The 27,466-nt window shown below is 38.8% G+C and overlaps 1 protein-coding gene across 4 annotated transcripts in view; it reads right to left on the bottom strand.

The window, feature by feature from the left end:
- Positions 1-14,427: 14,427 nt before the first annotated feature.
- Positions 14,428-27,466, bottom strand: part of trim66 (tripartite motif containing 66) — a 155,886-nt gene continuing 142,847 nt past the window's right edge. For all 4 annotated transcript variants that reach the window (XM_051923663.1, XM_051923664.1, XM_051923666.1 and 1 more), the window contains exons 16-18: positions 24,350-24,424; positions 16,254-16,406; positions 14,428-15,240 (exon numbers count right to left, since the gene is read on the bottom strand). In XM_051923663.1, coding sequence (XP_051779623.1) covers positions 15,001-15,240; positions 16,254-16,406; positions 24,350-24,424 — 468 coding nt within the window. In that variant the 3' untranslated portion in view covers positions 14,428-15,000. The remainder of the gene's footprint in view (positions 15,241-16,253; positions 16,407-24,349; positions 24,425-27,466) is intronic.

The raw sequence follows: 27,466 nt of genomic DNA, 5'->3' as shown, positions 1-27,466 counted from the left end.
TGAACACTAAAACACTGAACCGAAAATAAGGAGAAATTCTACGCATATGACTAATAAACAAACATAAAAATGTATTGGTTAAGATCAACGCGTTAATTTTCCACACAGGTTCGTACCAATCACAACATGTTTCATTTAACATATTGATATATATCACAGTAATGATGTATTTTATTATCTCTCATGTAATTTACAAACTTAAAAATGGAAGGTGAAAGGGCCTCATAAGTGGAATAGCCTAGGGCCTCTTTTCATATAAATCCGGCCCTGCCTACATCCCATTATTTTTGTGCATCGTGGTGGAAGGATTCACTGTAAAATGAAGATGCCCACCACAAATACAAACCATGGCATACGTATTAGCTCAGGAGAAACTGAGTTATAGATTTTGCCAAAATCTTTGTAGTGCATAATAAATACAATCCCAAGCTTTCATTCTAAATTAAGTAATGACATCGCACCAGAAGAAATTATTTGTATTTTTCATTCATTTTCAAGAATTTAAATCAAACTTATAAAAGCATCTTCATGAACTGTATTTTTGATCCAGATGACTATTATGACCATTTACAATTGGTTGCACTTTTTCTTAAGCTTGTTTTGAATAATTTCTGCCTTCTGTACCAGTGGTATTCAAAAACACCCTCTGCCCACCCTAACAAGAACTCCATGGTTGCTGCATTCAAGTCTTCATACCCAAGCCTCCTTTTAATGGCTGCCACCTCTGCTGAACCATCTACTACACTGTTTTCTGATGCAATTTTTGAACCACCTACCCCTTGGTGTGGAATCATTTCCTTTGAGCCATTCCTTCCACAATGTACCCCATTTGTGTTCATAGGCAGATCTGAAGCCAGCTTGTTGAGTTTGGGGTTTGGTCGACTCTGGGGAGCAAAGTCAAGGTGAGGTTCTGGTCTGGTTGGTGGTTTTGAGGTCTATGTCCCCTTTTTTGTGCTTTCCTGGTGGCAAGATTCACTACATCAGCACCTCCAGTCAAATAAGAACATTTTAAAAACTTGTTTCTATAAATAATAGCAAAGTGGTCAATGACGTTTTCAGTAATGTTGCTGGTTTTGATATCTCATTTTAGAGTTTGTGGTTAGTGCTTGCAGTTTTATAGGTAGTCTATATGACCTCAGTGCTAGTGTAGCATCTGCTCTACTTCCTCTTCAATGATTTCATCCCTGTCTGGTTTGTCTTCAGAGCAAAGTTTTTTCTCATCATTTCAAATTTGTTAAATTTACTCTGATCTTAAAAATCAACTAAATAATATAGAAGCCCATCATATAATTTTGCAATCTGGCATACGACAGTTCCAGGTTCTTTGAAGTGTTCTGTCAAGGCCTCTCAGAAGATCTTCCGAAATGACCGTCATTATTGATATTTCTAAGCTGATCATCTACAACATTTTCACATAAACAGAATAGCTCAAAGGGCATTTCAAGAAATAAACATCATAATTAAACTTACAAAGAAAACAGGTAAGTAAATAATTATGATAGAAATGAACAGACAAATAGACAGTCTTGACCAGAATTTGGTCTCATCCATTTTGGGAGATGGACGTCTGATATGCTACCAGTGGTGTTATTTTTCCAGTATTTGCAGGTATATATAAGCATGAGTGACAGAAAAAAGGCTCATAAAGAAATGGAAAAGAAAGCTAAAGCTTCATCCAAGCTTAAACAGGCCTCAAAATCAAGTTCAAAGTACAGCCTTTCAGAGACTGACCTGGGACAGATAAGCGAAAGCACAGATTTCCAGAGACCAGACGCTGCATCATTGGGTCCAGCTGAGAGTGAAAGTGGGAGCGAAAGTGCAAGTGAGTTGGGCCAGGTGAATTCGTTGATTTCAGACTTTCAGACAGATTTCTTACTTTGCACGCTGTCAACTACCCACTGCGAGTCAGCAGCACTGCCCCCGACTGGGCTTGCTATTTCATCCGTGGAGCACAGAGAAGACCGAAACGAACAGTCTGAGCTGAAGGTAACAGTCATTGCAGTTACCACCGCAATAACTACTGCACTCAGGGGGGCATAAATGAGATAAAGAGTAATATAAAGAAGATTACAAAGGATATAAAAATGACAAATGTGAAGCAACTTCAGGATATTAAAGACTTGGAGAAATATTTAAGTAATCGCTTCGAGGCAACCTTTAAAGGTATGCTATAAAAAATTAGGAAAAAATGGAGAAAAATGCAAGTAAATTTTAAAATAAATTTAAAGCACTTGGTGCTTAGCTTGAAGACATTAAGCAAATGTTCACGCTCATATTGAAATAGTTGAACAATTGGCTTCCGCCACTGACGAAAAAGCAACCGCTACAAAATCTGAATGCTTGGAGACAGACTAGCTGCGCTGGAAGATGGATATAAAAGAAATAATATCAGAATTATTAAAAGGAAACCCAAGCCCAGTGAAATTAATTGCTGAAGTATTCTCTCAAATAATTGGAGAGGACTTCAAATCAGACACTGAGATATCAGAAGCTTACCGTACATGTGGATTGAATGCCTCAAACCCTAGAAGTCTCATTGTAAATTGCAACAAATTACAATTTAAACTAAATCTGATGTCACATCTCAGACTGAAACAAGAAATTATATTGGAAAATAACCACATTCACATTTTCTCTGATTTTTCACCTTCAACAGCTGCTAAACGTGCCACAAAGCCGAAATCAGATACAGCCTCTTGTATCCTGCTAAACTAAGAATGGATATTCAAGGCAAGTTTTACATTTTTAGTTCTCCGGATAAAGCAGAAGAAGAGCTAAAAAATTGATCCTGATTTGAAATATGATCATGACTCGCATCGTGTCCTGGCAAGGCAAAGAAGATTTCACCTGCAGTTTGACCTGTCTGCAATGAGACTTTTGCCGTGATTATACATTCTATTTCCTTTCCTGCTACTTTAACATTTTAATTACAATTATAATTATTCTTATATGTGTATGTGTATTGTAATGGAACTGGGCTGTCACCGAGCCCCAAACCACGAACACACAAAGAGTCCCGGATTCAAATAATGGAAGGCTTATTCCACACAATACTTCTACAAAGTTGCAAAAAGCACAAACACTGGTTTTATTTCTCTCTCTCTCTCCATAATACTCTCTTCTCACCACCGCACTACCCTCCTCAAGTGTTGCTGTATGTCCTCCCAGCTCTGACTTGCCCAGGTGAGGGAGTGCGGCCCCTTTTATTTAAGGACCCAGGTGTACTTCTGGTGCCATGGCTACTGCCCGATGGAAGTACTTCCGGGTCATATTGAAGTCCCACTTATTAGGGAGCGCAACCCCTGACAGTACTCCCTTGCAGCACCCATAGTTCCCAACTGGGCTGTGTTGCCAGTCTACATCTCCCAGAACGCCTTACTGGTTCCCAAATGCGTGACGATATGGAAGGCTGCTGCCATCTCATGTCCAGGGGGAGTAACGTATCCCCTGTGGTGTCTTTTACAATTGATGGGTTGTCCATTCATCCCTTCTAGCCATCTCTTCTAGGTCTGGCTCCTTCCTCTCTCCTGTCTGGGTTGCCCATATGCCTGCTCGGAGCCTCCCGTCTGGGTAAGGAACCATCCCCTGTTTTGGTTGGGATGCCTGTCCAACCCCTGTGGCATTTAAAATATATATACATATATATATATATATATATATATATATATATATATATAGTGGCACGCGGCTGGGGGTGGTACCCAGCCGGGACGCCCAAGAGGACCGGAGGAGGGCTTGCGCCTCCTCCAGACCACGAAGGGGCGACCACCCTGTTTGCTTTGGGGACCACGTGTACAGAGCTGTGAAGCTCAACCCTGTAGGGGCCCATGGTCACCGCCAGGGGGTGCCCTAATGCCTTTGGAGCCCTGGACCTCAGCACTTCTGCCACAGGATCAGGGACACCCAGAGTGCTTCCGGTTATGCAGCCGGTACTTCCACCACACTGGGGAGTGCTGGTGGAAGATTGGCGGGAAACACCTGGAGCACATCCGGGTGATTATAAAAGGAGCACGCTGTCGCTGGAGTCGGGTGAGGAGAAGGACAGAGCTTCATGGAGAGGAGTGGAGGTGGCCTGAAGAGTGAGGCATCTGAGTGTGAGGCCTGGACTTTGGGGGAGTCTTGGGGGTTTTGTGTGTGCACTTATTGTAAATAGAACTGTGAATTAAACGTGTGGTGGTGTTTAAAAACATGTCTACCTGTCTGCGTCCGGGGCTCGCTCCACAATATATATATATTTACGTATGTCTGTATGTTTAAATATATATATATATGTATATATATATATATATATATATATATATATATATATATATATATATATATATACACTTTCTTTTTTCTTTCTCCCAAAGAGGACTGTTTAAAATCACACCCTTGGTGTAGGCCTGATCAAGATGACATTCTAGGTTTATAGTATTTGGACTGTATTGGCAATAGATATCTCTACTTTATTCCTTCTACACCATTGCTTGGGGGCTTCTTTTGTTCTGGACATGCTCTGCCTCTAGGCATGTCAGAGGACTGGGACATCGTGAAGTGTGGTCTAGCCTCACTTGGGTAAGCAAAATGGGGGGGGGGGGGGGGGGCAGGGGGAGGAGAGAAAGAGAGCAAGCTATTTCTGATCTCTCCTTTTTATCACCACAATTATAAATGCCAACACAACAATTGGTTTCATAAGTCATAACTCCTGGCAATACTGGAAATTAAAGCTATCATATGTAATAATGTACTACCTTAATTTAAGACGATAAAATGACAACAAAAGTTCAGAAGCAATCTCTCTATGACCAAACAGTGAACGTTATGAATTAAAGAGGAAGAAAGTATTCTCTCATCTAACACATCTAAACGCCAAGATAGTATTTTTATAAGAGACTCACTTAATCAGCAAGGATCAGTTTCGGTTGCAAAGAGACTAGACTGGCCAAATATTCCATTCCAGCTATACAAAGAAAACTAGAGGTGTGGGAATCTTAATTCATAGAACAATTTAATTTGTAGTATCAGTTGTTGTATCTGATCCTGAAAGGCGATATGTGATGGTGATGGGTAATTTATTTAATTGTAAAGTGATTATGATAAATATTTATGCACCCAATGTGGACTTCATCCAAAACGTATTTGCATCCATTCCTAACTTGAACACTCATAAAATTACAATGGTCAGAGACTTTAATTGAGTTTAAAGTTCAGACCTGGATATATCTTCAACTTGTACAGGGGTGATAACATTTAACACTGCAAAAATAATCAGACACTTTGTAACTGATCATAACTTATCAGACCCATGGAGATTTATAAATCCATACTTAAGAGCATATTCCTTCTTCTCACCAGTGCATCATTGCTACTCAAGAATTGATTATTTTTTTATAGATAACAATTTCTTGCCCACGATCAAATCTTACAAGTATGACGCTATTGTTATCTCTGACCATGCCACTTTGATTATGTAGCTCAAATAAATACGCCCCACATACTCATCTCACAGCGGGTGTCTTAACCCCCTGTTATTAGCTGTCAAAACTGTACAGAATTTATATCCAAGCAAACTGATTATTTTTTAGAGACAGATGCATCCTTAGAGTTTCTGTAGAAATACTCTGGGAATCTCTGAAGGCATTTTTAAGAGGGCAGATTATCTCATATCTCTCCCACAAAAATAAATCAGAAATCAAGAAGGCCTCAGAGTTAATCAGTGAAATTACCAGAACAGATCAAGAACACGCCAGGTCTCCAAGGGCCTCATGTATAAACGGTGCGTACACACAAAAATGTTGCGTACTCCCATTTCCACGCTCAAATTGCTATGTATAAAACCTTAACTTGGCGTAAAGCCATGCACATTTTCACACCATCTAAATGCTTGGCGTACAAAAGGTCTCCGCTCGGTTTCGCCAAATGGCGGCACCCAATGTCAAAGCAGTGCTACTGTTCCTATGTGGTTTCCCTTTCTTTTTTAGATCCACATCCCTGACGTGGCTTTATCAAATACACTGAAATTAACCGCATGTTGTTTATTAGTTTAAGGCATCTGATTGTAATTAACCTGTAACAATATACAGGCTATAATGGTCCATGGAATGGCCAAACTATTCCAAATACCATAGCTGCTTTAGCGTTGTTCCTCTCAATGCACCACTCAGAATATTTATCTCACAGCAGCTGATCGGAAAGAGGATTATCGGTATACAGCATCAAGCACACGCTGCCTCAGCCATGCGCACAGTCTATTGAACTGCTCTCATACGACAAATGCTTTAGAGCCTTTCCTGTACAGACCTCGCGGTTCAGAAACAGTTTCATCCCAAGAACTAGAAATGCAATCAATCAGTCCATCAAGTGCTCCTTGCAGAGCTGTTTGTACTTATAAGTACAATACCTCACTGTAAACGTGCGATACAGTTATAATATTGCACAACCTGAGCCACTTTATAAAGCGTGTATTTACATATGATGATGATATCATTTTTACGATGAAATGCAGCAAAAAATGTTTATTACATTATACAGATAAAATTTTAACATCATTTAAATAATCTATATTGTTTATAATTAAACATGTGATACACGGTGTCGCAGGGCTAGCTAGTTCAGAGATTGTTCCTGCCTTACGCTGTATTCTTGCTGGTGCTGACGCGACCCTGGATGGATAGATGGATAGAATAATTAAACATGTACTACAAAGATATTTCAATGCTCCTTAAAAGTTTTGAAGAATTGCCATTCTAAGCTTACAGATGGCTTAACATCTATTACAGAGCTGATTGTGTGGCGATTGGTTACTTGGAGAAAGAAAAGGAGAAGGAAGGACAGGAATTGGAGGTTATTACGTTTGAAAGAGACAGTACTGCTGCAATAAATTATTTCATCGAAGGTCGCACACGGCGCAACAAGCATCTTGCGGGAGGCAGGAACAATCTGTGGACGAGGTGCCAGCTCCTCACTATCATTATGCCACCGTGTTCTCATGTTTAATACATGCTTTAATTGATATGATATGAATACTGAAATGATATCAAGCATACATCTCAGAATTCTAATTATTCAGAGAGCTGTAATATCACGAATGTAATGGATTCTGTGTCCTGTCGGAGGAAGAGAAAGCTTGTTTAAGAATCACATAGTGATTGACACACATAGAGCACAAAGAAGAACACATAAAAACAAAGCATTTAACATGCTAGTTTAGTTACGATGGTATTTGAGAAAATAATAAAATAAACAATTTAAAGATGAAATTCATGATGTTCTACTTTAATGACAAAATAAACTACGTGATTCAAGTGGAAATTTCGAGATTAAAGTTGACATTTCAAGCTTTTTTCCCACTGTGTGCCTTTTTTTTTCTCTGTACCCTAATAAGCTTTCATATGACACTCAGACGGTGGGCTACGACGCGCCTTTTCACGATGACTTTGATATCTGACTTCTTTTTTATTTTGGGCACTGTGTGACTTTGTGAACTTGAACTTTCGAGTTTCTCCGACACTCTTATGTCACTCGATCAACTGGCTTTTGTTGTTCATATCGTTTAAACCAACAAATAGTACGGTTTTCCTTGCCTCCACTTGGTATTTGCTAAAATTCTTCAATTTTTCCCTGTGCTTTTGCTATTGCCTTTTCACAGAACGCTGAGCTTAAGGGATATTTATACTGATTTGCATATTCAAAGAGGTGTAATTCTGGGAGGAGCTGGTGTGGGGCAGCTGGTGCATGTGTTACTTTTCACGCTGACCAGGATTTATGGAGTGGAAGAACATGGAAGTTGGTGTTCGGACAGATTTATGCATCTGGATTTTTCTGTGCATACGCACAGTTCCGCTTTTGTCCTTACGTCATGTTTTAGTGTGAATTCTACGTACGACAATATGCATGAGGCCCCAAATGAGGCACTTTCTGGGAAAAGACAAGCTTTGCAATCAGAACTCAACCTCTTGACAACAAAAGAAACAGATCAACTCATTTTTAAATCACAACATTATTACTATGAACACGGAGAGAAGGCTAGCAAGATCTTAGTGCAACAAATCCTCAAGCAGGAAGTTCACAAGGCAATATCAGTAATCACCAACACAGACGGAGATAAAATCATTGACCATAAAAATATGCACAAATATACACATTCAGAGACTACTATGAGTCCTTAAATTCTACTCAGTTTAAAGAATACAACACACAATCTAATGCATTTTTGATACATTACAATTGCCACAGGTAGATACTTTTAGTGCAGAGGAATTGGATAAATCTCTGACATTATCAGAATTACTCAATGCTATAAATTCAATTCAGAGTGGGAAAGCACCAGGTCCTGATAGCTACCCTGCTGAATTTTATAAAAAAAATTCTATTACGTTAGCACCCTTTTATTATCAACATTTATGGAAGCTAGAGACAGTAAAATTCTACCTCTAACTTTTCATCAAGCATTACCATTTTTCCTAAGAAAAATAGGGACTTATTACAATGTGCATCATACAGCCCAATTTCACTTCTGAATAATTATGCCAAGATAATCTCTAAAGTTCTAGCTAGAGGGATCGAGAAAGTGCTCTTTTCAGTAATATCACAAGACCAAACCGGATTTCTTAAAGGTCGACACTTAGCTTGCAATTTTTGATGCCTATTTAATATGATATATTCACCCATAAAGTCTAACACTCTGGAGATCTTGTTATCTTTGGATGCAGAAAAAGCATTTGATATGGTTGAATGGGACTACTTATTTACCACATAGCATAAATTTGGGTTTGACCCGAACATATGTACATGGATCAAACTACTATATACCAGTCTAGAAGCTTTGGTTTGTATTAAGAACATTATTTCAGACTACTTCAAACTAGAATGCGGTACTAGACAAGGATGCCCCTGTCAAAACTGCTATTTGCAATCGCCATTGAGCCATTGCCTGTTCACTTTCGAAATGCATCAGAGATAAAGAGGATTTTCAGAGAAGGAGTTGAACAGAAAATATCATTATATGCAGATGATATTGTACTGATATATCAGACCCACAAAATTCTGTGCCTACAGCCCTAACACCAATAGCAGAATTTCAAAAAATATTTGGGCTTAAAATAATTTGAACAAAAGTGTGATTTTTTCCAGTGAATTCTCTAGCAAACAAAATTAGATTGGACGCCTTCCCTTTTATCATTGCAGATCGGTTTAAATACCATGGGGTAAAAATCACAAGTAAATTTAAAGCTATTTTTCAACAAAATTTTGCTATCTGCTTGGAAAAACTTATTAAAGACGTGCATAGGTGGTCTACCCTCCATCTTACTTTAGCAGGGACAATTGATACGATCAAGATGGATATCCTCCCTAAGCTTCTGTTTCTATTTCTAAACATCCCCATATACATTAACAAACTATTTTTAAGAAATTAGATTCAATCATAACTTCATTTATTTGGAATTTGAAATATCCACACCTCCAATGGGCAACACTACAACAACCTAAATCAGAAGGAGGCACGGCTCCACCTAACTTCCAATTTTATTACAGGGCAGAAAATATACAAGCTATAAAAACATGAACATTGACACAAATAGATGAACACACACAGGCTTACTCCGCAATATAAATGAATTCCTGCAGTACTTCTTTATATTCCCTGCTTTGTACACCAGCAAATACCAAAAATAAATACAAAAGGTATTGTTAATATACTAACAACCCAATTGTTCTTCATTCACTCAGAATATGGAACTAATGTAAGAAGCACTTCAAGTCAGAGAATATTTTATCTGTGGCACCTCTGCATGATAACCACTTTTTCCACCCTCTCAAACTTACACAGTTTTTAATGTTTGGAAAACATATGGGATTAAATCATTTAGAGGTTTGCATATAAATCATGTCTTTGCATCCTATGAACAATTACTCTCTAAATTTAGCTTCCCATCAACACAATTTTTCCACTATCTCCAAATTAGAAGCTTTGCTAAATGAAATCTGCCTAATTTTCCTCACCTCCTACCTATTTCTATTCCAGAAGAAATATTGATCAGTCTTGAAGATTCAGACAGCATTTCTATAATATATAAAACCATTTTAAAGTCCCTTCCTTTCAAAGATCCTGTAGTATAGTGGGAAAGGATCTCTTACTCAACATTGCAGAAACGGAGTGAAAGGCAGCCATGCACAGAATTCACTCTAGCTCCACATGCGCAAAGAATTCAATTATTCAACTCAAAATCTTTTATCGAGCACATCGGTCTCGCTTAAAATTGTTCAAAATGTTTCCAGGGCAAGATCCAACCTGTGAACGTTGCAATCAAGCTCAAGCATCACTGAGTCACATGTTTTGGGCCTGCACCAAATTAACATCATGCTGGACAAAACTTTTTAAGTGCCTTTCAGACAGCTTGGGCGTCACAATCCCTCCTAACCCACTAACAGCTCTGTTTGGTGGACTCCCAGATGGGCTTAAAGTGGAGAAGAACAAACAAACTGCAGTTGCCTTTACCTCACTATTGGCACGTAGACTTATCTTGCTCGACTGGAAGAATCCTTTACGTCAGTGGGTAACTGATGTTATATACTATTTGAAATTGGAAAAAATCAAATTCTCACTTAAGGGATATGCTCAAAACTTTATATAAATCTGGCAGGATCTAATCAATAACATTTTAGAATAAGTTTTTATGTTGGAGAGAAGGATTCTCTTCCCTCTTTTCTAATCTTAAAGTTTTACTCTGGCTGTTTGCCTTCATCTCTTGAGTTTGACTTGTTTGTATGGAATGTTACATGTTTTAATAAATTCAATAAAAGATAAATAAAATAAAATAAAAATAACAATGGAATTGTATCTAATGAAACGAGGCATAATATACATTCCAAGTTGGACCCCAAATCTTTTTCTGTTGTCATGTCATTCTCTTACACTAGATACAAACAACAGTAAACTCTCTGCCTATTGTTTACAAATGTAGAAAGTTACGCTTGAGAGTTACTTCTTTCAGTTCCTCATAATGTATTTTATTGTTTCTGGTGGCTCATCTAGAGCAAGTGAAACCTTTCCATTTTGGCAACACATTCTTTTGTTTTCAGCATTAAAAAATACAGCATGCTATCGATGACATCACTGATGTAACTTTGCTAAGTAGTGGTCTTCTAAGAAACATCAGTGTAACAATGTAAAAGTAATGCTTTCATCTGATCAGAAGTTTTCATTATTCGATGATCTTCTCGATGTTTGCCATGCACTTCTGTGGGGCGTTCCTGCATTCGTTATCCTGGTCTTTGTCATGCATTTTTCTGCTGCTCATCTGCTCGATATTCGGAATTGCTTCTTGCTTGTCAATGTGCTTCAGTGTCATGTCTTCTTTCTTGTTCTTCATCACTTAATTGCCTTTTATGACATGTTTGACAGTCAGCAGATGTTGTGGCTCTTCTTTTTCTTTCAGTCTTTTTAGCAGTTATCATTTGTTAATGCAATCACTTTGCTATAAACACACAACCACAGGTCACTTTGCTGCCCTCTGTTTATTTTAAATAATTTTCAATTCTGAAAATTGGTTTCATGGTTTATTTACACGTATAGGATTGTAAATTGGCTATCACAATGATTATTAAATTAGCTTTACCTAGACATTTGAAATTACAACCCATCTTTTGATATCTCTCATTTAAAATCAAGACCAGTCGGTACTCCCATCTAGTCGGTGTCCCACATGCTCAACACACTGTCCTCGCTTGTGAGTATATTTCCATCTTTATCCTTTATCACCTAACCTGCTGTACATTTTTCCCAGTTCGGTCCCTCTGTCTAGCCAATCGGTACAGGTCCTTTTCTCTCTCCTTAGTGTCCATCTCTCATACAACTCATCATAGGCCTTTAATTAGCCTTTGCCACCTCTCTCTTCACCTTGCGCCTTATCTCCTTGTATTCTCGTCTACTTTCTGCATCTCTCTGACTATCCCACTTCTTCTTCGCCATCCAGACAGTTAAACCCAAATAAGAAATATAAAACATTTGGACTCCTGTTTGGGTTGTAAAATACAGTACACTGGTGAGAGTATATGCAAAACGTCGATGAGTTTTTTCTGCAGTTTGTCAAAAGAATAAACTCCATAATGTTTTTAATGGGATTTCATTCTTCCTGGTGGTGTACCCTAGAGCTTAGGGTGATGAAAACAGCTGGTCTGGACTGGGTGATGTTATAAGAAAACGGGTCTTATTGTTCACTCTGTGGCTTACAATGATCATATACTTAAGTACAGTGATGCTTTGAATAAAGCCTGTTCCTCTCACAATTCTTCCGTTATAAATGAAGATAGTAGCAATCCTGAAAATCTTTTACTACGATAAGCAAATTTACACAATCTTCCAATCATCTGCTCCTAGTTCCGCCAAGAAATGTCAAGCATTTTGCACCAATATGTATCAGCAGTTCCATAATCAATTCTTCTTCACTTTCCCATTATAACCTCTTCCATGATTTTACCACTACTGACCATTTCTTTATCACTATCTTAATTTTAAAATCAAACTGGTCCTCCTCCTCCTCCAAACCACATCCTTATTCTGCTTCTCTTCTTAAGTCTCGTGCCTCAGTTGTTTCTGATCTCATTTCTCATGTTATTAAGACATCTCTAGCTTCTGGCTACATTCCATCTTCTCTTAAAACTGCTCAGCTTCTCTTCGTCGGACTCTTCAGAATCAGACTCATCAACCAAAGGAGGAAACTCTTTTTCTGGAAAGATCTCTTTCAGTGTGACGCATATTCTCAAGAAGTCTGGTCTTGATCCATCCTGTCTTGATTGCTTCAGGCCCATTTCCAAACTCCCATTCCTAGCAAAGCTGATGGAAAGCATGGTCACTAATCAACTTCAAACCTATTAAGCTAAAAAGGATCTTCATGAACATTTTCAGTTTTGTTTTTGAATGTTTGACAGTACTGACGCCAGGGCCGTCTAAATATGTGGGCACAATTGGCATTGGCTGGGGGTCCCCAGGAGTATAGCAGCCCACAATGTTTCTATGTATGTTTCTGATTTGCTATCAAAACAGGGGCCCCAGCGCACTACTTTTCCTGGGAGGCCTATGATGCTGTTAAGATGGCCCTGACTGACACAGCACTCTTGAAAGCTGTTCATGATCTCTGTTTATCTGCCAACATTAGCACACAAACATTCTCATAGAGTGGCATGTCACACCATTAATCATAATATCATTTTATTATGACTATTGTTAATTGGCGTTGCTGGCATTCCTTGTTAGAATCGTATCTTTCTGATGGACAGCATTTTAGTAAACATAAATTGTCCTCTGCCCCGATACCCCAAGGAACTGCTTTTGGCCACATTCTTTTTCGAATCATATATATATATTGGTCATTACTGGGTCCAATTGGTCACTACTGGGTAATGTTCTAGAAGAACGTTATTATATGTGTTCTCCATGAAAAGATTAATTAAAAATTATTTTCAACCATCAGTGCACATTACTTGTGGTAACTAACATGCAAAAAAAACATTTTTGGGTGGAGTATTCCTTTAAAGGGAAGCTAATGTAGGACTAGAGTGTTGTACCGTGTCAGCCATTATGAATGTAGTGAGAAGTCAAACAAAATGACACCTTTTATTGGCTAACTAAAAAGATTACAATATGCAGATTTCGAGGCAACTCAGACCCCTTCTTCAGACAAGAAGCCATTACATCCTGAGTTGCCTCGAAATCTGCATATTGTAATCTTTTTAGTTAGCCAATAGAAGGTGTCGTTTTGCTTGACTTCTCACTACAATGGAAGCTAATTAAATGTGAAATATATTCAGACCAGAAACCTCTAACCTGAGTTCAAATCCAGTTATTTAGAAGGACAGAAGAATGCTTTGTGTGTTGACCTCTGTCTTTATGTCCAGAACCTGAACAGACATCTTAGCGCAGCAGCTGACAGGCCGGTCAGTGCCATTTCTGTTATCAGCTGCTGTTTCACCTCACAATCTGCTTCCACGTGAAGAGTTCAGCAGTGCAATGAGCTCCTGAACTAACTGATCCGTTACAATCATAAGATCACACATACCACACGAAGTAATGAGTGTGTCTTCTGCACCCCCAAAGACAGTTATAAGTGGCATCTAATAAAACATCCCAAATAACCCCCTAAAACAAGAGGAATCACTTTATTCATTCATTCGTTCCCATCAGTGAGTGTTTCCTACATCTTATTATACAAAAGGTGACACTTTTAAATTATGGCTTTCTCATAAAAGTCAAACTTCCCAGCATTCCAACAGATAATTGAGCCACATAAGTGACCCTACATAGCTGTAGCCTAGTGACGACCTGGTGTCTGACGGTTTGATACATTTATAAAATGGTCTTTTTGAAGGATTCTATATAAATCACCATTTTATTTGATATTATGAAAGTGGACACAAAACCACATTAAAAAGAAGAAAAACTGTTAGTTGAAGAACAATTGCTTTATTGTTAAAAAATGATGATGAAGGTTGTCATACAGCACTGGAGTGAGCTATTATACCTCAGAGTTACACTCCAAATACCATAGTGCTCAGGTACACTCCATGCAGTCAATACCAGTTGGAGAATCCGCTTCTTATTTACGAGACATATCAGCAAGACAGATGACCGTGCCTGTTACATAATTCCAATTTAAATCTGAACATAATTCCAATTTACGCCTTCAATAATTGGTGTGTCTTGACAAGTAAGCAGGGCTATGACGTTTTTAAGCAGCATTAACAACATCTAAGCACAACTTCACATAATCTTCTACGTCCTTATAATTTATTTAACTTACTCTGTTTTATTCAACTACTCAAGGAAATTATGTTGCAGATTTGGTAAAAAATGTAAAACAATACAAGCTACTGAAAACTTTACACACTAAAAAGAAATCATCCAGAGTGCTGACCCGTCCGTGCTGAGATTCGCGTTATCATCTCATATAATCAGGAATACGTTTTCTGAGGTGAGGCTTGGTACTTGAACATCGAGTCAGCATTTTGCACTGCCTGTGCTTACAACTGGTGCCTCCTAGAGACTGCGGAGTTCCTCCGTCTACGTTTGGCCTGGAAATGCTCCTTGTCCTCTTTTGGCCAGATGAACTCGCTTATTTCCATTCTGGATGCTTCGTCGGACTCTTCAGAATCAGATTCATCAACCAAAGGAGGAAACTCTTTTTCTGGAAAGATCTCTTTCAGCTTCTCTTTAAAGAAGAGCTCCAGGGTTCTTCCTGCTTGGGCCATCTCAGAATCTGGCTGGAATCCATATTAAGAGACGCATATTAGGTGATCTTTTCTCATTTATATATTTTACCATTTTATTTTTTTTTTAAACTGAATAATGTCTTTAGTACTTCCAAGACAAGCACAATTTGGCATAAACTATAAACCTACCTCTGCAGAACTGAACCATGGTGTAATGAAAAAGAATTTGTATTCAGAGGCTGGCCTTAATGGTGAGTGGTGGGCTTGTTGTCAGTCTTTATATTACTTAATTAATTGCATTTATATAGTGCTTTTCTCATAAAGCGCTTTACTTAGAGAAAGGGGAACCACTCTTTGACCACCACCAATGTGTAGCCCCCACCTGGATAATGCAATGGCAGCCATTATTGTGTGAGTCACCACACATTAGCTATTAGATGGTGAAGGGGAGTAAGAGAAATAGCCAATTAGAGACAGGGTACGATTAGGGGGCCAGAATGGATGAGGCTCCCACCCAGTTGTTCCAGGACATAGAGCTCTGAGGTAACAGGTCTAACTCCTGCACCACTGTGGCACCAAGATGCAAAAACATTTTAAACGTACAACTGTATCTAATAAACCTGGGAATAAAATGCAAACTCCCTAAAAGGAGTACCAGTTCCCATCAGAGCGTACACTCACAACTAGTGGAAATTAAGAGATGCCACTTGAACTAAGAGCAGCATCAAACAGAAAATGTGCTGCATGAGATCTCAGGCTTAAAAATGGAAGACAAGGTAAAGGTCTACCAGAGGTCTAGACATCTGGCCCCACTTCCAAGGTTACCTCCAGCCTTGTGCCCCGTGCTGCAAGGACAGGGTTAGTGGATTAAGTGGCCAATGGCTGGATACGCATCTTATTATTTAAAAGTTATGAGAGTACAAAAAGTTTATCAAGGTGTACCTTTTAAGCAAAGGTTCCTAAAATGTGGCATCTTTCTTCCTCTGTCTATTTAAAAATCATTTGTGGAGTGAAATCAAAAGGTAATTCTTTATACAGATGATCATGTGCATTAACATACTTACATAATTAAATTTTGCACAATTTCTGAACATAAGCTGAATGTCTGCAACAAACTCCTCAGTCGTGTAGTAATGCAGAGGACTCTTTTTGTTGAGTTTCCTTTGAATGGCCGATAAATCTATCGGCCTCTTGATTATCTGGTAATAATGACGAGCCTAGATGGGACAGAAAGTTACAAGATTATAGCTTTTGTTGAATGTTACTCATCCCTTTTTGTTAAGTCTTCAGCTCCCCCAGGTTTTCTCTTTGTAACATCATAGAAAGGCATGTCTTGGTTAGGACATTTACCACTAAATAGTTTGATAATTGTTTTGAACGTAACTGTATGGATTTTAGCAGGTGGCCGGGTCCCATGCCTTCTACATATGTTCCGGGGGAGCAACCATGGGCTCCTCAGTACTTCCCCCGGGACGCTTGGTGGCAGCCTCCCCGACTGACAATGGTGCCTCACTTTCCCGCAGGGTTCCATGGGAGATGGAGTTCCCCACAGCCCTGTTGGGATCTGGAGTGGCCGCCAGGGTGTGCTGCATGGGTGAAACAGGTGATCAAGCACCTGGAGCACTTCTGGGTGGGCTATAAAAAGGGAGAGCAACCACCACTCGGGAGCCAGAATCGGGAGGAAGAGGACGAGGCTGCCTGGTAGGAATGGTGGTGCCAGAAGAAAGGTTGTGGTTTGTGTGGTTACTGTGCTTGGGACTGTGTTGTGGCTGGAGGGTTCATGGGGAAGACATGCCCTCCAGATGAAGAAAAATAAAGTCTTTTGTTGGATTTTACACGTGCCTCTGTGTCAGTCTGTGCCGGGTCAGGCGCTATATAGTGTCTATTTAATAGCATATTGAAAAGTGTAGCTGCTAAGTAGGTAAGGCAGGATCAAGCATGAGTCAAACGTGCACCAAAAGAAATTTCTCAGTCCAAAAAAGTTTGTTTTAAAAACAGTTTAGTGGGAATTCAAAGCAAACATTTCACACAAGAATAGAGAAAAAAGTTGTTACACACACAGAATAAAAGAAAAAAAAGGAAAAAACATTTTTTTCATTAACCTTAACTTTTTCTTGTCAAACTTAAGTGTTTTCTATACTTAAAGATGAGTTATTTCTCTATTTTTACCCAATAATTCAGCACGTTCTGTACACACGGCGCTGCACTTCAATAGAGCACGTTACGTTACATACAACTGAGCACGTTTGAAACTGTGGGCCCTCCAAGCCCCACTTACGGCAAGGCAGGTCACTAACTGAGTCTACTCTGTAGTCAGAGGGACAAAAAATAGTCAGAATATTTCATTTCAGTTCAGCTTGTGGGGGTTATAATAGGACCCTCAACATACTATGCACTAATATATAGGCAAACATTTAGCATAAGTAAGAGAATACTCCCATCGACTTACCATAAGCTAAGTAACTAACAAATGGCTGTTACAAAAAGAAATCCATAAAACAAAGCCTGGCTTGTTAAAAAAAACAATAAATATCTACGTAAGAACATTTATGTTAGGCAGAATGCCTAGTGGGGGCTGCGTGGTCTTTGGCCTGGAACCCCCACAGATTTTATTTTTATTCTCCAGCTTAAATTCATTTTTTAAAAAAAAAAAAGTTTCTGTCTACTCTGGCCAATGGACCTTATCATCAGCCACACTTTATTTAAGGACCTTGCTTTCTTAATTATATATCTATCTTATGTAAGCGTGCATTATTTATTTTTATATATTTATGCATTATTTTTATCTAATTTTAATGTTTCTTTTTTACATGTAACTACTTCTTTGACATCTTGTAAAGCACTTTGATAGACATTGTTTGTATGAAAAGGTTGAGTTGTTGTTGTTACTGTTCAATGCAATAGATCATAACATTTTTTTACAAAACATCTGTAGATAAGTGAGTTAAAACAATACACCGCCCAAAAATTATATTCTGTTTTGTATGCTACTTACACCATGCGGTTTGTGGTGAAGGCCAAGAATAATTTTTAATCTCATGTTTTCGTGGCAAACGGAGATGACAAAGTTTCTGATAAAACAGAGGTCTGTGGTAACCAAGGCTGGACAACAGCAACCGATTTTAAAAAAAGGCAACAAATGAATCTCACTTTACTTGTGTGTCACATAATTCGCATACATTTTTTGGTAAAATATTGTTAAATATATACATCCAGAAAATGAAAGTTGTGCACAAACAGGAGGGGATGGAGCTTTTAAACTAAAGACAGGACTCTTGACCAGTGCGTGATGGGGAGAGATGGGTCTTCAATGTAAAAACTCGGTAAAGGCACTTCCTGTTTGTTCACTGCTCTGATTTCTCCAGAAGTATCTATCTAACAATATTAGGTAATACTTTAGTTGAGCTACTACAAAAATGCATCTTTCACTGTTTTCCTATGATGTAACAAGACCTAGGCTGGCACGGTGGTGCAGTGGGTAGTGCTGCTGCCTCGCAGTAAGGAGACCTGGGTTCGCTTCTCGGGTCCTCCCAGCATGGAGTTTGCATGTTCTCCCTGTGTCTGTGTGGGTTTCCTCCAGGTACTCCAGTTTCCTCGCACAGTCCAAAGACATGCAGGTTAGGTGCACTGGCGATTCTAAATTGGCCCTAGTATGTGCTGTGTGTGTGCCCTGCAGTGGGCTCGCGCACTGCCCAAAGATTTGTTTCCTGCTTTGCACCCTGTGTTGGCTGGGATTCGCTCCAGCAGACCCCCGTGACCCTGTAGTTAGGATATAGCGGGTTGGATGATGGATGGATGGATGTAACAAGACCTTAAGAAACAATTCTTTGGGTCTTCATAACACTTCAGAAGCATCCGTGAAATGTTTATTCATCTCCGCAACGTGGCTGACTAACAAAACCTTGGAATGTCTGAGGTGGCTTAACTGAGACACATTTCTTTTGATAGTATAAGACCTGTGAGTCATTCATATTAACAAGTCATTTTCCCATCATGTCGATATCTCGCACTGCACAGAGACGAATAACCTATCCACTGATGTTTCATAATTGAAGCCTTTGTTAAGGTTTTGTTACATAAGAGTAAATGAGTAGTAGATGCATTTTTTGCAGTACCTAAACCAAAGTGTTCCCAATTTATTAATAGAAAAATGCATGCATTTTGCACAATGACTGGATGACCTGTGTTTTGCAACACAAGTAACTTAATATTCCATTCATGGGTGTTTTATTCCATTTGCTATTGTACAGCATTGGTCTCCATAGATGCCCATTTTATCAGAAATGTTGTTATCTCTGTTCTCCTTTAAAATATCAGATTAAAATATTATATGGAATAAGTAACAAATACAAAAATAAATTGTGTGTGGGGGGGGGGGGGGTATACTTTTAAATATTTTATGGTTCTTTCAAGGAATTTTTTCCACATTCCCTTTCTTTGCTCTTTCTGCCTTAATTGAGATGGAATCCCAGTGTTGCCCTCCTTCGTAGTTCATAACCTTGGTGTTATCTTTGCTCCTGCACTTCGTTTTCACATATTTCTTCCTTATCAAAAGTAACTTTCTGTCACTTATGTAACATTGCTCATCTCCGTTCTTCACTCTTACTCAAGCTTATATTGCTTCCTGTGCAGATTGCTGAAATTCACTGTTTCCAGGTCTGCCTACTGAATCTCTTAATAAACTGCAGTATAGACTGTACAACATTCTGCTGCCTGATTACTTACACTAGCAAATCTGCATGTACAGTATCACTCTTGTTCTAGTTCATTTACACTGGCTTCCTGTGCTCATATAAAATACAAACTAATTCTCCTTACATTTAAAGCTTTTGCTCCTTTTTACATCTCTGAACCTCTCTGCACAAACCTGTTTGCGTACTTGGATCCTCAGGCACTGGTCTACTTTCTATTCCTCCTACATGGCCGTTGTCTTTCAGTGCAGCTGCCCATACAATCTGAAGTATTCTTCCACAGCATCTTCTTGACTGTACAGATTTATCCTCAACCTCAAACCACATCTTTTTGCTCAACATTATCGTTCCTTTTTTCAAACCTAACAGTCTTTGCTAATCAATTAATTTCTACAATAATAAAAATGTATGATGCTATATATTCTAACTTGGTTTATATAATTCTTTATTTTAGCCATTTTTATGCCTGTACTGTATTATATAATCTTGTTTATCTTTATAAAATGACCTTTAGTCTATGATAAGATGCTATATAAATAAAACATTATTTTTATCCATCCATCCATTATCCAGTCCGCTATATCCTAACTACAGGGTCATGGGGGTCTGCTGGAGCCAATCCCAACTAGCACAGGGTGCAAGGCAGGAAATCAACACCGGGCAGGGCGCCAGCCCACTGCAGAGCACGCACACACACACACACACACACACACCAAGTGACAGTTTAGAATTGCCAATGCACCTAACCTGCATGTCTTTGGACTGTGGGAGGAAATCGGAGTACCCGGAGGAAACCCACGCAGACATGGGGAGAACATGCAAACTCCACGCAGGGAGGATCCGGGAAGCAAACCCGGGTCTCCTAACTGTGAGGCAGCAGCGCTACACACTGTGCCACCATGCTGCCTATTATTATTATTATTTGCAAATTAATTTAATGAATTGTTTCTGTTCTTTAGATTGTGACCATCTTGAAGACATCATTATGCTTTATATCATTATGCTCAAGTTTTATAATGCACTGGTGCGGCCTCATTTGGAGTGCTGTGTGCAGTTTTGGTCTCCAGGCTACAAAAAGGACATAGCAGCACTAGAAAGGTCCAGAGAAGAGCGACTAGGCTGATTCCAGGGCTACAGGGGATGAGTTATGAGGAAAGATTAAAAGAGTTGAGTCTATACAGTTTAAGCAAAAGGAGATTAAGAGGTGACATGATTGAAGTGTTTAAGATTATGAAGGGAATAAGTACAGTAGATCGAGACTGTATTTTTAAAATGAGTTCATCAAGAATACAGGGACACAGCTGAAAACTTGTCAAGGGTAAATTTCAAGCAAACAGTAGGAGGCTTTTCTTTACACAGAGAACCACAGACATTTATAATAAGCTACCAAGCAGTGTGGTAGACTGTAAGACTTTAGGGACTTTCAACAGTTGACTTGATGTTTTTTTTAGCAGAATTAAGTGGATAGGACTGGTGAGCTTTGCTGGGCTGAATGGCCTGTTCTTGTCTAGATTGTTCTAATTGTGAGTTCCACACTGAGACGTGTATCCAAGGATGCTTCTTGTTGCAACAATTTATAACAATTTACTGCTCACTGGTCAGATTTTTATAAATTAGTCACACAATTATTTTGGAGCCAAATGTTCAGTAACACTGCCTGTATGTCTGATAAAAAAGAAAGGATGGATACTCCTACAAAATGAACTCAAAAATGTGGTTTTGTTAGCATGTCAGAGGTCCTGAGTACAGATTCTGGTTAGTAGTTTTGCAAATGTCATCCCTGCTTATCTCAAGGTTAGGATTTCTGGTTAGGGCTTCCTAATCCCTGGCAACCAGAAAAAAAGTGTCTTATTGGTCCCATCACAGTAGATACAGGACATAATCGTACTGTATTTTCAACCATAGATTAGGAGACACATCACAACAGGAGTTTCTGGGGTTCAGTCCTGAAGTACCAATGTGGCTGCAGGTTTTTATTCCAACCAGTTTCAAAAATCAATGGATCAGCCTTACTTCATATTGATGTAACTGTTAAGTAACTTTTTTTCATTCAGAAAAATTTGCTAATATGACAGTTAGATGCAAAAGAAATTCCCAGAGTTGTATTTTTGCCGTAGATGTAACTGTTTGAATTTGTTTAACTATAATCTGTTTAATTCAATTCTTCTATAAAGTTTGCAACCTTAACTGTATCCAAGTGTTGACAATTAGTGTGAAGCAGTACAGACACAGGTACAGATGAGCCCGAATGCACTGCTTCAGTACCCTAACCAGTGAGAAAATACTTAAGTAACCAATACATTAAAAAAGAGCAAAGCCTTACAAAAAGAGAAAACAAAAAGTAATTCACCTCTATGTAACATACACAAATGCTTGCTACATTCCAATAACAATGAGCAAACTCATTTTATAATTCTGGATTTGCACAAAAAGGCACAATCTGGGAAATAACAGCTTGCTTAATGATGGTGGGAGTTAGGAATGAAGAGCCGCAGTTACAGGGGGCCACAGGACTGAACCTGAGAACCTCTGATTTAAACCTTTTGTTACTAAACTAGAAACAAATGAGCAGGACCCTGAAGTAGCTGCTCCCCTTTAGCGTTCTCTTTGATTAATAGTTTGCTGTAAGGATTTAGTAGGTAGCTGACCATAGCTGACTAGGCGTTGTCCTCATGTTTGTGTAATTAATGGACACAAAATCACTACATACAGTACAAGTGTTTTGCTCATTGTTGGCTGCCTGACCTTTTGTACTTCCTGCTGCCTTTCCTTGTGTTTTTAAAGACCCTTATACTGTGCTGTTAACACTGCAGCTATCCGAGGTGATTTACTAAATATACAAACTTCTCCCTGGCTTGTTACTCATTTGTTGAGTCTTTTCATGACTGACCTAAATTCTTTTTAACTCTGCAATATTTGTCATTTTTTCAACCTCTTCATTGCCATTTTCACATTACCTTCTTGCAGTTGTTTTGGAAGGATGATGCATGCTTTGACATTTTTGATCTTAAAATGTGTGTTTTTTTTGTAGAACAGTATTCCCATCTGCTTCTCATTGAATCTTCAATCACTCACTCCATCATTCTTTATGCTAGCAGTCATATTTAATAGTATCCTGAATTTTGAATCTCAGCTGCAGTCAAAACTTCCTTTTATCTCTTTCCTCTCTGTCAAGTTTTCATACACTTTCAGATTACTGAGATTCCAGTCTCAAATGTAAGAAATTCTACAAGTAAGAGGAGACTATTAGTCCATCGGGCTTGTGTAGTTAGCCACATTCCCAATGTGTTTAATTGAGACATTTACTTAAAGTTACCAAATTCTCTGGTTTAAATGTATGAGTTTACAGTTTCTTTTTCCAGATGCATGCAATTCCTCTTGCGAATAATTGATGTCTGGTTTCCATGTTGAACTTTCGTTCTTTTCGTGGTCATTGAGTGAATAATGTAAATAGTACTGATCAACTATTACTTCAAAATGCTGCTACTAAAATCCAGACTCAAGAGCAGATTCTATGACCACTTGACCCCTAAAATGACTGGACCATCCTGCTTTTCTGTGCAACACTGAACAACTCGAACAGTCCGACACCTGTCATCACAGCTTCCTCCATTAAACATAACATCTGACAGCAGATGTCTCGCGTTTCCAAAACACCACCAATGCGTCAGATGGAGCATTGTGTCGCATCCATCGATTCACTCTACTTTTTAATCTGCTTATTTCTAATACAGGGCTGCTGCTAGCTCTAGCAATACCAGGAGGAAAGCACATCAAACCAAGAATGGCACCCCAGGCTTAAATAATTGTGCAATATTTAAGCATCAGTTTTCTGAACTGGGTGGTGCAGTAGTTAGTGAGCCTGGGTGCAGACCCCTGCTTGGTCACTGTCTGTGTGGATTTTTCATGGTCTCCCTATGTTTCTGTGGGCGTTTCTCCAAGAAATGGAGTCCTCACATGTTTTAAAGAAGTATTCCTAAATGGACCTGCTATTACTGAGTGCATTTGAAGATTTATTTAAGTGAGCCCATAAATGGAATTGTGAACCTCAAGGACTGACTCTAACCTCATTTTTCCAGCTCAGATTTGGTTAGACTGACTTGTTATATTTAAAAACTTTAAAAATAAATCATGTCATGTAAATTGGCCCCAAGGTTATGCTTTTCTTTCCAATGTCTGCCTCTGGAAAATCACACAGGGTATGAGACATTGGCAACTGTTTTACAGAAGCTTGCACAATTCAAGCCATTACCACAGCTGTGCTGAAAATCAAGTCCAATGCATTTATGGTGAGCAAATACTGATGCATTGATGACCAAAGAATATGTTGTTTCCTAACCCAGTTAATTCATTTAAATCAATGCCTGCACTACATCGGACATACTGTATAATCTGCAAAAATATTACCAAATTCCTTGGTTGACTGGCTGTTTCAAAGGAGGCACCACAAACAGAGCATTATGGCTTACCAGTGGACTAACAGGCTCGTGAAAGGGCAGGCTGAGGTTATTGCAGCAAACTAGGAGAGTCAGTTTCTCACATTTCTGTAAAACAATGGAAACCAGAAAAAGAAACAGATTAATCTTCACCATGTAACTTTGAAGATAAAAAGAACAAAAAGCTAAGATTTTTTCCATTATTTTTATCATATAATAATATTATGCATACATTTGCACTTGCACAGTATATATGATATCACAAAGTGGCTTCCCTTAAAAAAGAATCAGGAACTTCCACACTCCTCAATATATCATATGTGATGAGTAGCAAGTGATTGAAATTCAGCTCAATTCAATGTATTCTTATTTAATCCTCATCTCTACAGACTGGCTCCAAGAGGTAAAGGAGATCGCCAAATTTAAAACAGTAAGAGAAAGAAAAAAAAACATTCAAAAAAGCAACATTTACCTCTATATTAGCACACATATCTACATAAAATCCAGTAAAAAACAAATTTATACACCTTAGACAATCCGCTCCATCCTATATCTCGGAATGCCTCTCACCTTACACTCCAAATCGTAACCTTAGATCTTCAAATGAGTGTCCGCTTAGAATTCCAAGAGCTAAACTTAAAAGAAGTTGTGAGATGGCCTTCTGCTGTTATGCACCTAAAATCTGGAATAGTTTACCGATAGAAATGCGCCAGGCTAATACAGTTTATTTTAACATGGCTTTCTTATAGCTTCATTTTAGTGTAACCCTGATATTCTGTAAATGCATTGAATTATCATTTTTATCATTGCTCTGCAATCCATACTAACCCCAACTTTCTCTGCTGTTCTCTTTCTGGTTTTCTGTGGTGGTGATCTGCGTCACCACCACCTGATCAAAGCACCGTGATGTCCCTACATTGATGGATTGAAGGACAGAGGTCCACATGACCATCACCATCAAATTCTTCGATGTGAACCCTGAAAACCATGAGGACTGACTGAGATCATTTATGTTAGGTAGAATCTCCAGCCCACTGAAGTTTTTTTATTTTTGTTTTTTCTGTCCTCCTGACTATTAGACCTTACTTTATTCTTTGTTACTTAGTATTGCCTAATCTTATTTTTATATGTTTCTTTTTTTCTTTCGTCATCTGTAAAGCACTTTGAATTACATTATTTGTATGAAAATCCATCCATCCATCCATTTTCCAACCCGCTGAATCTGAACACAGGGTCACGGGTTTCTGCTGGAGCCAATCCCAGCCAACACAGGGCACAAGGCAGGAACCAATCCCGGGCAGGGTGCCAACCCACCGCAGGACACACACAAACACACCCACACACCAAGCACACACTAGGGCCAATTTATAATCACCAATCCACCTAACCTGCATGTCTTTGGACTGTGGGAGGAAACCCACGCAGACACAAGGAGAACATGCAAACTCCATGCAGGGAGGACCCGGGAAGCAAAGCCAGATCTCCTAACTGCGAGGCAGCAGCGCTACCACTGCACCACCATGCCGCCCTTGTATGAAAATGTGCTATATAAATAAAAATTGTTGTTGTTCTATAATTTTATAGTCACTGTTCCCAAGAGTTAAAATTAGCATAGCATGGCATAACATTCTCAAACCCTTAAAGCCTATCCTGGCATCACTGGACTCAAGGCAGGAAGCAGTCCTGGGGTGGGCAGTTCATTGTAGGGCCAGCTGACACCCACACCACACTGACACTCGCACAGAGCCAGTTTCAAATCACAAATTAAACTAATTAGCATGTCCTGGGGGTGCAGGAAGAAAACCAATGTACCTGAATGAAGGGTTGAAAATATGAAAGACAAATTGAGGTAGTACTAGCCCACCATTGCCCAGGTAAGACTGTATGATAGGTTAAGGTAAGAAAGCAAACATTTGTGTTTTTTAAATGTTAACCATTTTATCATTGATGGCTTAAATGCAAGTGTCCATACATCATCTATACTATCTCTCTATCAATTTCTCTGCTGTCATGGGTCAAGAATTTGCTCCTTTTACGTATGATTGTATTCTGTAATTGTGATAACCCCTTGCTAGACTGGAACCATGAATGCTATTTCTTTATATTTCCTGGTTTAATGTGCTATCACCAATAGATCGTTAACCCCACATTAATTGGGGTTCACAGACATCGCTGCAGGTATCTGTATTATTAGATTGCACCAGTAGCGCCATTCAATAATATTATAAAGGGGGTTCAAAGTTGATTAATTCAACATTGATTTAAAATTGTTACAAACGATGCTTCTAAATATTACTAATGATATCGTATGTCATTCTACCATATTCTGAACAGTGCTTTGGCATGCAGTAAAAAATTGTTTCATTCTGTTTCATCATGGCTTGTCTGTATCAAACATAGTAACAATATGCAGGTGTACAATAGTGTTGGCCTTTCCAAAAATATAAGATGATCAGTTATTGTCACATGTACAAGACTGAGCAACATTTTTCTCATCTCAGACCTTCCTCTATGCTGGTAAAAATATTGTTCAGCTTCGAGAACTCAGAGAGCATTTCTGCAATATATAACATTATTTTACACTCCCTCCCTTTCAAAGATCCAAGAGGACAATGGGAAAAGGATCTCTCACTCAACATATCAGAAAAGGAGTGGAAGATAGCAATGCAGAGAATTCACTCGAGCTCCATATGCGCAAAGCATACAATTATTCAACTCAAAATTATATATCAAGCATATCTGTCTCGCTTAAAACTGTCCAAAATGTTTCCAGGGCAAGATCCAACCTGCGAATGCTACAATCAAGTTCCAGCCTCACTGGGTCACATGTTTTGGGCCTGCACCAAATTAACACCATTCTGGACAAAAAATTTTAAATGCCTTTCAGACAGCCTCAGTGTTACAATCCCTCCTAATCCACTAACAGCTGTGTTTGGTGTTCTTCCAGATGGGCTTAAAGTGGAGAAGGACAAACAAACTGTGATTGCCTTTACTACACTATTGGCACACGGACTTATTTTGCTAAACTGGAAGAATCCTAACTCTCCTCTTTTAAGTCAGTGGGTAACTGATGTTTTATATTATTTGAAATTGGAAAAAATCAAATTCTCGCTTAGAGGATCTGTGCAGAACTTCTTCAAAACCTGTCAG

This window comes from Erpetoichthys calabaricus, chromosome 2, assembly GCF_900747795.2.
Source record: "Erpetoichthys calabaricus chromosome 2, fErpCal1.3, whole genome shotgun sequence".
Taxonomy (NCBI): domain Eukaryota; kingdom Metazoa; phylum Chordata; class Cladistia; order Polypteriformes; family Polypteridae; genus Erpetoichthys; species Erpetoichthys calabaricus.
This window is presented reverse-complemented; position numbering and strand designations above follow the sequence as displayed.